The following is a 12,264-nucleotide window of genomic DNA, read 5'->3' on the forward strand; positions in this document are numbered from 1 at the left end:
GTTGTTTCGCAACCTTTTCACCTGGCCTTTTCGTGGGTCGCATCCTCTTTTACAGCTTGGCTGTTTTGGTTTAGATAATAAATTACAATAAATTATACAGTCAATTTGTCAACAGAAGGCAAGTTGCCATCATCATCATCATCATTGTTGTTGTCATTATCAGTTTGAGTAGATGACGTATCTTCTTCACTGTATCCACCATCATCATTGTAACCATGGTGACCACTGGTGTCATCATCATAGCCCACATCATCCCCATAACCATAGTGATCATCATCATCATCACCATGGTAATAGCTCTGCTTGCCATAGTCCAACTTGTGTGCTACAAAATGAAGGAAATACCGTATTATCAAAATTATTGTCACTTTAATCATGCAGACATTAGACATGGGAACGCTTCCAATTACTCTTTCTAGCAATTTTTCTATTATTCCCAAGGTAGTAATACCAGGATTTTCATTGTAAACATGTCATTTTCCACAGAAATTGGAAAAATATATCCTACCAGTAAAGTAACAAATACAAAAGTAGAAAATATCTTGATACTCTAATAGAGCAGTCACTGTCAGCCCAGAATTTACTGGAATAATTGTTACACTTATTAACAACACTTGGAAATATCTGAGGGTGAATCTCTTAAAGATTTCACATGCCATTTTGTAATTTCCTACAATTAGTCCCAATTGTTCCTAGCATAATTGGCATGTCCCTAATTAGACCATAAAGCATTTGCAACTTTCTTTTGCAAAATTCACTACATAAAACATTACCATATTCCGTATTTGACCAGCTAATAGCCGTGGCTACTATAACTTTCAGCAAGCAAAACCCTGCACCTATTATGCGAAGGCAGCTACTATCCGAGGGTGAATACTATGAGCTTGTGTAGCAGCAGCCCGCGACATTTATACGGATTCACGGCTTGTTTAATCATTTGTCAATACTGTCATTCATTTTAACTTCTCTCAAAAAAAACTATTTACTGGCTAAAAACAACTCCTTTGCCTGGTTTCTGCTTCAAACGTGTCTAGTAAACACTTGCAACGGTATGTTCAGATACAAGCCGTGGCTCTTATCCTAGGGTGGCTCTTATAGCAATAATTCTGGGCTGTGGAGCAGCTACTATCCGGAGGCAAATATCATACGAGCCGTGACTATTAACCAATAAAATACGGTATGTACAAATTCTGGAGGTCTACCCAATAAAGGATTTAACTCATCACTCACTTGACATGCTTTGCTCTCTGGTCTCCTTTGTGGGATGAGAACATTTTGGACAAGGTATAGCCTGACCTCGAGGATATTTCACTCCCTTCCTACGAACATGTTCGTCACAGAAACACACCTGACCAGTCAATCACAGTAAACGAATCACATAAAATATATGACACACCCACCTTACACCTCAAACAGGAATATTGTCCTAGTCTGTTACACGAAGCACCTGTGATGATGTTTACATGGTAACCAATTATATGTAGGAACACAATATACAACACACACCAAAAGATGCAGGAATGGGTACACACAGGGCAGGCTATAGCTTGCTCAATTTTATACTGGAATTGGTCTGGCAGTTTTACTGCTTATTCTGACGTTACCACTTGAGATGCTCTAATAGAGCAGCCAAGATCAAGATGCTCTAATAGAGCAGCCAAGATCAAGATGCTCTAATAGAGCAGCCAAGATCAAGATGCTCTAATAGAGCAGCCAAGATCAAGATGCTCTAATAGAGCAGCCAAGATCAAGATGCTCTAATAGAGCAACCAAGATCAAGATGCTCTAATAGTGCAGCCAAGATCAAGATGCTCTATAGATGTAAAAATGCATTCTTCACATTCTAATGGAGCGTGCCTGCACACAATAGTGAAGGCAGTCACAAGACAGAGTGGTCTATCCTACTTTATAGATGATTCTTCCACCCCTGCACAATACACTGTATTATTACATTTTAAGGTTTCAGACTCAATCTTCTGACAGCTGGCCTGGTGTTCAAACTGGTCATCTTCACACAAAAAGTTGTCACAAAATGAACACAGAAATATCCTCCCACCTGAGGTAAACACATACATACACATAAAGATACATGATAAAGATCACATGACACATGATAAAGATCACATGATACATGTGGTTACCATGTTCCCAAGTGCCACGGTCACACTCCACACACAGAGCATCAATTAGGGGACAGGTACAGGCATGTGTGGTAAGGCACTTCCTGCCATGACAGATGAATGCTTCACAGAAGTCACATATTGCTCCCTAAATAATGAACACTTTAGTGTCAAATTATAGCAGAGGAACACACACACACTACACTACACACACACACTACACTACACACACACACTACACTACACACACACACTACACACACTACACACACAATCATTAGGGGAGTGTCAATTATGTGTTTGTACTATTGAAAATAAACATTGTTTCCATACAGATCATTACTACACAGTGTTTTTATTCAGTTACTCTAATCAAACATTACGGTAGTAGGGTTATCCCCTAAAATGAACAACACCCACCAAAATGCTGCTGCTAAAAATCTCCCTAGAAATATCACACAACAGAAATCAAGACACACGATAGTGCGTTGTGCGGCCAAGTACAGCCAGTGCGGGCACATAACTAATACGCCATTTTCACTCATCTGTAGCTTGACAATGCCTGACTGGACATTTCGCTGTGGAAACTCCCTCGGGGTGAGGAATCTCCTGTTTCATTTTGAGCTGAATCCACACAGCCATCACTGAGATATGCACCTTCAAAGTTCGTATTGTCTTCTTTTTTAGAAAAAATGTTGTAACGTGCATGCTTTAGTCGATTTTCAAATTTGGAAGGTAGTAAGAACATAATGCAGCACATTTGCAGTCCATATTTTGTACACATCAGATAAACAACAAGGAAGTTACGTGCTATTTAAAAAAAATGAAAGAGTGTGATTTTTGTCATGGTTACTGGGTAAACTACTCGAAGGAATGACATGAAAATCAATCTGTGCATAGAGTAACCATCGTAGTGTAAACCTTGAAAGAAATCGGTCTAACAGTCATGGAGTCTAACAGTCATGGAGTTATAACAAAGTGCCAACTATGTGTAACAACCATCGAGTCTTGTTAATTTAAAAAAGCATTACTTGCCATGCCTACCAGGAAAACTAATTAATGGAATCAGCTGAAAATAGGTAGATGAATTGTTTTAGAATGGCCTTTCAGTGGTTTACAAGGAATCAGATTAAAAACTAGTTACACCATGAAAGTCAATCAGGTGGAACAAGTGCATATCACCCTATTCATCACTCTATCTGAGCGTTCAGGTCACCATGTAGAGAGTTCAGCTATGTTATAAGTCACCCTATAGAGAATTGAGCTACAGCCAATCTGTGATAATTTAATCCACTCTTTCTCCTTCTGCAATAAAGAAAAAAGATAAGTAAAAGAAGCTCCAAAGCCACCTGTGGCTTTGGAATATACAAATACAAAACAAAAGAATGCGGCCCTAAAAAAAACCATGGTGAAAAAAGATGTGAAATCCAAGGTGGCGGCCAAGAAATGGTTGTGATGGTAGGTTAATGAAAAAAAATTTAAATGACAATTCAGGTGAATTTGTGTTGCCCTCTCCATTCAGCACCAAATCACCTGAATTGTCATTACTACAATTTTTTGAATTAACTACCACAGCCATTTCTTAGCCACCATCTTGGATTTCAGGGTTGGGGGTTTATAACCCCTAATCTCTCCCCAGGGTGATTTCTAAAAATAACATACAGTTATGTGGTAATTGGTATCATATAGAAAATAGAGTATACACTTTGGCACTTTGATCCTCCCACTGTTTGACACTAACATTTCTGCCTGAACTTGAAGTCTTACTAACAAGTGGGAACATGACATCAGCAGTGATAGCAATAATCCAGTATGCATATTATAGCTATGTCTACCCTATATAGGAGGAACTCAATCCCAGATATTGTTTGCCAACACTGCAAGAACATGAGGACACACTATACATTCAGTGTACTATTAACCAACAATTTATCCTATATCCTTACCACCATTTGCAGGCCAGTGGTGTAGTTCCCAGGATGTTTGACAACACAATCACCAGACTTCTGCATACACTTGGTCTTCCCTGTATAGACAATGTGATGGACTAACAGACTGACGGACACATTCCTCACCACAATGACCACATGCTGGCAACTTCTGAATGGACTGACAGAAGTAGCAAAAGGCTCTGTTCTTCTGACGCCTAGCAACAGAGAGTGTGTGTCTGCCACTGTGCTATAATCTCAGCCATGGTCAATGTTGAGGTCAACACGGTCAATGTCAAGGTCAACATTGTCAATGTCAACATGACACAAAGTCTCATGTCAATAACTTCAATTGTAACTTTGCAATTGTAACACAGTTACTCTCATAGACCATATGGTTCTTAATCTTGTGCTAATTGTCTATTGACTATACATCTAATTTGGACCATGGTTATGGGACATAGTACAGTTGACAACTCTTCTGCTCAGTAGGATGTATTAAACAATGATATTGGTCTGGGAGTCAAGTAAATAAATAGCTTGGCCAAAAAAATAACTGCAAGCCAGTTTTGGAAATCAAGCCACGGACGTAGCTACAGGTGAGACAATAGGATACTACTCACCAATGCTAGCTACTCATCTCCCTAATGTAGACCAAGAAGAAATCTGACACTGAGAAAGGAAGAACCAAAAAGTGAAGAATAAGTTGGTATGAAGGGAAGGTTGTTATGGTGAGTTTGAAGGTTGGCATCCTTTAGCAGGAGGGGCTCTGCATAAACTCCAATGTTAACCATAAACTCCAATGTTAACCCTATTCTCATCCTAAACTTACCCTACAAACATACTAGTGTGAGTTATATAATATGGTAGTTGACTGACAGACAATTAAACAACAAATATCCAACAAATATCCAACAAATATCCAACAAATATCACACTGCGTAAACATATAGTGGAGCGGCTAAGCAACAAATTTGATGAAATTGTTCCCTTTTGTGATAAAAGCACCAAATTGTCTGTGGAAATTGAGTAATGTATACTAAATCATTTGAGATATGGTGTCACGTCAAAATCATTGCCTTAGATCATGTTTGGAAACTTGTAAACTAGGTTATAAGCCCATTCCCTTGATCAGCTTTTGGATATGACCATCCCTTACTTGTCTATCAGATGCAGTTTACTTTTGCAGCTTCCCCAATGCATTTTCTATTGGTTTTATTTGTTAGGTTGTTTTTTCAATGGCACCAGAGTAGGGGGGGGGGGTAACTAGTTACTTATGTAAGTAAGTTACATAACTAGTTACTTCCACAGTAACTAGTTACATGCTTTGCAACTAGTAACTTGTAACTAGGAGTATTTGTTTGAAAAGTAACTAAATTACAATAGTAACTAGTTACAATAGTTACATTGTAATTATGCTTTAAAAACAAGAACCCTTCAAATTTTGTGTCACATATGCTACAGCAACATTAAGTAAACACATTCTGTGTACTGTTCTCTATGATTCAACTTGAGCAAGTAACAAATCTAGCAATAATCAAAACTGACCTGAAATAGCCACAGAATTGTTATTTTAAGTGCACATATGTATTGCATCGCTTAATGATGCATACCTGAGCAAAATTCATGTTTAAAGAGCTAAAAACAAGTGATAATTTATATTACGAAAGTAACTAGTAACTAGAGTACTTAGTTACCATTTAAGAAGTAACTGTAACTAAGTTACATGGGATAAAAGTAACGAGTGACTAGCCCAACTCTGAATGGCACAGTATCATATCAAAACATATGTATGGGATTTATTAAATCAAGCATTTTCAGGTGGTCAACATTATGTTAGGGTTAAAGCACCGCCTCGCATGTATATGGAAAATTCAGTGCAAGGGTGTGTGTCTCGAGGCTAATACAGCACGAGGCGAAGCCAAGTGCTGTATTTGCCTCGAGACACCCCCCGAGTGCAGTATTTTTCATACACACAAGCATAGACGGTGCTTTAAGTGTTATATTGTACTTCCTGGTTGTCTGGCTCGGAGCGATTTTTTCTAGTACTCAAACCGCTGCGATTTTCGGTGATCAGGATATCAGTAAGTGTTTAACTAATCTATTTCTAGTCGTAGAACAAACTAATAGGATTAGTTTGGCTAGTTTTAGCGATTTACAATGTCATGCATGTGATCAATCGCGCTGTCTTAGTGGAGTCGTGTTTAAAAAGCTTCGTGATCAGACGATTAGTAAGTATTTATACAATCTATTCCTAGCCGTAGAACGAACTCGTAGGATTAGTTTGGCTGGTTTTAGTGATTTACAGTGTGTTGTTTATGTAACATTCTTTAAATAAATTCTGTACTGTATGACCCATACAGTTGATTAGTACTGTATGGACAATACGATACGCGGCATCACTTTGATCCTCAAGTACAATATAAGTTTTCAACACTGGGTTAAACCCTTAAATTTTTTAATTATGCAAATAAATTTAATATCTTTTTTGAAACCTCAGCTTGGTAAAATAGGCTGATCATAAAATCTCATCATTCCTTGTCAGTCGTTGTCCAATGCAAAATACATGTATTTTACACTACATACAAAAGTACTAATTTACAACCTTTACCTCACAAAATCTCTACAGTACACCATACAATAAAAGAACGGCCTTGAATTTTTCTATCCAATTCCGACCGTACAAATGGGAAAATGTCCTTTACTGCTGATGATGACATAATGTGCACTCCATACATTAACCTATTGGAAAATTTAATTGTCTCGGCAGGAAAATCCTAATTTACAAGTTGTTATCCTCAACCAAATTCGCTAAATTTGGTATCATTCTACGCAGCGAAGGATGCTTAATAAGACTCCGACCGTACAAATTGTTAAACAGGTTAGTTTACATGTAGAGATATGTTTAAAAACACGTGTTTTTATGGGCATTCTGAACACGTAAATTTCGTGGTACAAGGCTCCTTTTTAGCTTCCCCTTTGTTACTACACAAAGAACTTACACATGAATCAATTCACCTTTCATAGAGGAATCTGATAAACCACACTTCGTGTCTGTCAACCAGAGTATCGGAAGTTATGGCGCCTTGTTTAGAAGATGTTGTTGTTGTATAAGAAATGGGCGTAACCTATTCAGAATATCTTACACAAGTTTTGATATGTCTAATTAGTATGAATATTGTACCAAGTTTGGTGCTTTTATCAAAAAGGGAACAATTTTTTTCACTTAGCTGCTCTACTAATATATACAAACAATTCACCCTGTAGAGAGATCAAGTCATTCTGTAGAGAGTAGGGCTGAAACGGATAGTAGTTTTTACTACCCGGATATCCGGATAATACGGATATCTGTTTCAGCTCTAGTAGAGAGATCAGCTAGAAACAAGTTACATGTATATAATGTAACTTTGAGGTTTTGTAATATGGCAGGATTTAGAGGGAGAGTTTTGTAGCTGGTCAGTTATTATCCATTGCATAATAACAGCTATACTGTTCGGAGGAAATACTTTAGAGCCGAAGAGCACTATGAAGCTCTAAACTTTTCCACCATGATAATTTACACAATGAGGGATACTTCACCTTTGGCACTTGTCACATTCCTGTAGAGCAAATGACTAAATAGGTCGCGTGATGTGGTATAACTCCTCACCATATGAATATTACAAGGCTGCTGGACGATTCCACGTGATTCTTGAGATGCACGTATTTCTTTTTGTCTTTCTCTTTGCTTCTCGGCTTTCTTCCTAGCTCCCGTCTTCTTTTTAGGCATCGTTTGTCCTAAATTAAAACCCACAATTGAATTATTTAATCTTCTGAAGATGGAGGCGCCCGTGACGGTACCGCCAATCGAAGTTACTTGGAAGAACAAATACAAGAAGATGAAGAGGAAGTGTAGAGAGATAGAAAATGTGAGTGGTGCTTGTATTTTTACAATAGTAACACGATGTTTTACGGCGTAGGGTAATATTGTACTGTCCAAGAGAATCCGGAGTATTAATGAGGCGGTGCAGCAGATTGAAGTGGAAACAAGGTACAAACCCCTTATCTTTTCAGCCAGACTTTCCTTGTCATTTGGTTGTGAAGCTTAGGGATGAGATCGTCATCCATCACACTTTGTGTACACTTTGTACAGCTCATATTTCTCATGGTAACATGCAGACCAAATGATAACAGAAATTTTTTTTAGTCTGACTGGCAAGACTAGCACATCACTTGTTTTACCAGTCTGACCACCACAGGCAGTTGAAGAGCAGACTGAAATTCTACAATGATGACTATACGATGCCCATGTCTCCTAAGGTACAGCATAGTAAGGCCATACCAAATTAATCATGTTTCACGGATTTTTTTCCCTCTAGTAGTGATCCAGCAGGTTGAAAAATAAATAAAAATGTAAATCATTTCAGCTGCAACTGACTTACGTTAGAGTTTATATGACTGCTCTATTAGAGTATCTCCTCGATCTTGACACGGCAAAAGCTACCTTGCAAAATAAAGTGATGGAGCTCCATTTCCTTCCCCTACACCTGTTACTGCTAGCACAATAGAGTCTACAGCCATTATTAGCAATTTTTAAAGATCACATGATTTACATTTATTTTGGGGTTTGCCAAAACATTGACCCACTGTATCCGTGAAACATAAGATTAATTTGTCGTGGCCTAAGGGTACAGTGTAGTACTACTAGAAGGTATCCCTGCATTGCTCTTGACTATTGGGCTGCTCTGGGATTTCTTTACTGAAATGAACACCAATTCATACATATATTCAGCCATTTGGTGTAACATACTTCATATAATCAAGTTCCTTGTCCCTTCTCAGACCAGAGCTAGGACCCTACTGAAGACACAGGCACAACTGGCTAATGACAGGTTGTCGTCTGCTAATGAAGTACCAGCTGTTGATGTGGCCACCAACTCCTCTAAACTGGGTACAGTGAAACCTAGGACTAAACCATCTTCTGAAACATCAGCTAAGAAATCTGCTGCTTCATCTTCTGGAAAATCAGACAAGCCGGCTAAAGAAAAAGACCCCAATGCACCAAAGAAACCTTCCAATGCTTTCTTCTGGTTCTGCCAGGACAAACGCAGTGAGGTACAAGACATGCTTGCTCGTGAGGGTAATGCTGGCCACCATGACCTGGCCAAGGTTTTATCTAAAATGTGGGGTGAAGCAACCGTCTCTGATAAAAAGGTGAGTGAACATGGTGTCTTTGTAACAGTCATCACCCAACACACAGCATTACAAGCAGTTGTATGAAGAAGACAAGAAGAGGTATGAGAGAGAACAAAAGGCATATCAAGAACTCAAGGATAGTGAAACTGCTAAAGACATTAAAACAGAACCAAACACAGACAGAACAGCCATTATTTAAAATTACAATGATAAACTGCTGCTACACAAATGCAATGATAAAAAAACAACAACCTAGTGATGTACTAGAAACCAAAGTCAGTGCGGCCCAAATAGTCCTCCCTATCATAGTCAATGTATCCTGTGTCATGTCTACTGCTACTGTTGTACCTGTGTGTGGTATATACGTATTACACTATAAATGAACTATCACATACCTGCTGGGGTATGGGTCCCTGAGAGTGTCGTATTGTGAAGTGGCTGATGCCATCTGGAGTTTACAAATCATTGGTTGACCTGTATGTGTAATAATAATATGATGGTACTATAAGGGACACATGTACCATCAAGGTTGCGATGGTGATATTTCTTATAAGCCTCCATGGCATCTTCCTTATTAATGAACACCACCTCAGCTACTCCTGGACCAGTCATCCTGACATTCTCAAGTGGACCAATGGCCTGACACAGTTCCTAATAAGACCACACTCTTGGTCACAAAAAGTGACACACACACACACACACACACACACACACACACACACACACACACACACACACACACACACACACACACACACACACACACACACACACACACACACACACACACACACACACTTCATATATGCAAGCACACAACTTACAATCACATCACCCTTGCTGACAGTACTGTTGAGGTTAGAGATCACCAAACAAGTACCAGTCTGTAGCCCACGAGAGTACTGGCTTACATGTGCACCACTGCCACCTCCATAACGAGACATTTGTGACTCACGATGATAACGATAGTCCTCAAGTGCTGCTCCAAATGGGGAGGGAGATCGTGACCTCACCTATAATGACAGTATAACTACAACACTTAAGAGACCACCACCTTACATTAGATGAGTAAGACTGGAAGACATCATTGATAGTCCTCCTGGCGTACTGTTCTCCACTTCTTGAAGGAGGAGGTGGTCGGTTAGGGGGCTCCTCTCGTTGTGGTGGTCTATAGGTAACCCCACCACTGCTCCTAGGTGGTGACTAAAAGGGAGACATAACAGTAAACTCACAATACAACAAGTCCTTGTGACATCTCCTCTAGTTCACTAGTAGCCTATTAGTTAGGACAGAGTGATGGTAGAAGTGATGATGTTGCAGTGACATCAAATGATGGTGTGGACTATTAGCACCTAATGGTCCAAACACAGCCACACATCTTGTCTGGATTCTTAATGAATACTGGTAGTCTTCATCAATGTAACACATCAGCTTTTCTTCTTCAATGAGAGCAGTAAGCCTTTCACTTTCAACAATAGCTTCTTGGCTTGTAAGAATTTCTGATTTTCTTCAGTTAACAGTAATTCTCATCTTGACAATCATTTTACTTATTAGATACTTGTTCAGTATTCAGAGGCAATGCAGTCTATTGAGTAATGTGTGCTAGTTGGAGTACGGTGCCATCCACACCTGTGGCTAGCCTGCCACAATGATGCCACACCACTTTACAGTGACACAAGAGATATTAGAAGATGCCAAGACAGTGACTTACCTTACCATGATATAACGCTACTACTACTACTACTATGTTACAACATGAAGCAAATACATCAAAACGACGGCACGATAACTTGTGGTTGTCGTGGCAGCATCTTTAAGCCTCTCTCACCTCCATCGGCCGATTTCTCCCTGGGACAGTAATCTGTATCTTCTTCATTTCATCTCGTGACAACTGAAACAATGGTACTCCACTGGATGGTTGTCGTCGATTATTTGTTGCTCCCCCACTAGTCATGGCTCTAGTCCTTCCTTGTGATTGTAGAGGTCGAGTTCTTTTGTTAGTAGCTGGGACACTTTGGGAGCCTCTTGTATTAATTGGTAATGATTGGGTCTTTGGGGTGACTATTTTCTGTCTCAAGTCACTAACTTTCTGTTTCTTGGCTATTCTATCTCTCAAGTCAGTTAGGGAAGCATTGTCAGAGTTCACTACTCCACTGCCAAAGTTCTTCGCGCCAAATTTCTTCCCAGTACTGAGGCGCTTTATGCTCCCTCCACCCCGCCCACGTTGGCCTCTTCCAAAACCTCCGCGAGTTCGTTTTTGCTTAATCACATCGTCCAGCGGTGCGTCAATCACGCTAGTTGCCATTTCTTCTACCAAACACTAAAACTCAACCAGCTTTCGTATATCTGAAACGGAGAAAAAGGGCGCCTTCTGCAAATTTTTAGAACAGGCCCCAAAAATCTGCTACAGACGAAAACGATCTTATACACGTAGCTCACTCTTTATCTCGGAAGATGTTACTTCTTTTCCACGGTGTTTTGGCTGGTTCTGCTCGCAAGATTGTCCACAACGTGTTGCGCACGTGACTTCCCAAATTGACTCACGTGTACTAGGTTGTAGTCTCGTGCCCAGAGTACTGTAATGTACGCTGTCCTGTTGTAATGTACAGTAAAGTTTCAACAGAACATTAGTGTATCGTGTGTATTTATTTATGTGTATCGAGAGAACATATTATTACAGCTGGGTAGACTGAAGATCTTGGTCAATACCTTCAAATAACTATGCCGTCTATTGTACAGGGATAAGTGGTAATCCCCCGGCTGAGTGATTTCCATGAGTTGCTGACACTGTGGTGTAGCACCACCAATATGTCACAATTGATATAGGCACACCAATTGGAATGTTGGCGTGTATATTGTGACATTTTGGTGGGCAGGACACTTCATCTCTTACAGTGTAATTAAGGTATAGTAAAGACAGCTATACATAGCTTGAATGCAGAGAGAATGAATGATGTTTACCTGCTGGCACTCAAAGATACATCAGGAATAGTTTTTGAACCATCGAATAGATACACATTAATTTTAGCAGATTAAGAAAT

At 39.4% G+C, this 12,264-nt stretch overlaps 3 protein-coding genes across 3 annotated transcripts; 1 reads left to right on the plus strand and 2 right to left on the minus strand.

Annotated features, from left to right (window-relative positions):
* Positions 1-44: 44 nt before the first annotated feature.
* Positions 45-7,856, minus strand: LOC136251492 (zinc finger protein 330-like). The gene is made up of 9 exons (XM_066043952.1): positions 7,698-7,856; positions 7,628-7,647; positions 4,196-4,266; positions 4,067-4,146; positions 2,142-2,268; positions 1,952-2,056; positions 1,401-1,447; positions 1,231-1,348; positions 45-325 (listed from the first exon to the last, which is right to left on the minus strand). Exons 1-9 carry the CDS (start codon positions 7,815-7,817, stop codon positions 93-95), a joined length of 921 nt encoding a protein of 306 aa, XP_065900024.1. The 5' UTR covers positions 7,818-7,856; the 3' UTR covers positions 45-92.
* On the plus strand, positions 7,584-10,002 carry LOC136251496 (non-histone chromosomal protein 6 homolog). Its single transcript, XM_066043955.1, has 5 exons — positions 7,584-7,956; positions 8,008-8,078; positions 8,287-8,347; positions 8,870-9,241; positions 9,288-10,002. Exons 1-5 carry the CDS (start codon positions 7,867-7,869, stop codon positions 9,420-9,422), a joined length of 729 nt encoding a protein of 242 aa, XP_065900027.1. The 5' UTR covers positions 7,584-7,866; the 3' UTR covers positions 9,423-10,002.
* LOC136251490 (uncharacterized) lies at positions 9,415-11,783 on the minus strand. Its single transcript, XM_066043949.1, has 6 exons — positions 11,052-11,783; positions 10,283-10,426; positions 10,048-10,236; positions 9,745-9,874; positions 9,619-9,697; positions 9,415-9,571 (listed from the first exon to the last, which is right to left on the minus strand). The coding sequence occupies exons 1-6, from the start codon at positions 11,526-11,528 to the stop codon at positions 9,487-9,489; spliced, it is 1,104 nt and encodes a 367-aa protein (XP_065900021.1). The 5' UTR covers positions 11,529-11,783; the 3' UTR covers positions 9,415-9,486.
* Positions 11,784-12,264: the final 481 nt, after the last annotated feature.

Source organism: Dysidea avara, chromosome 3, assembly GCF_963678975.1.
Source record: "Dysidea avara chromosome 3, odDysAvar1.4, whole genome shotgun sequence".
Lineage (NCBI taxonomy): Eukaryota > Metazoa > Porifera > Demospongiae > Dictyoceratida > Dysideidae > Dysidea > Dysidea avara.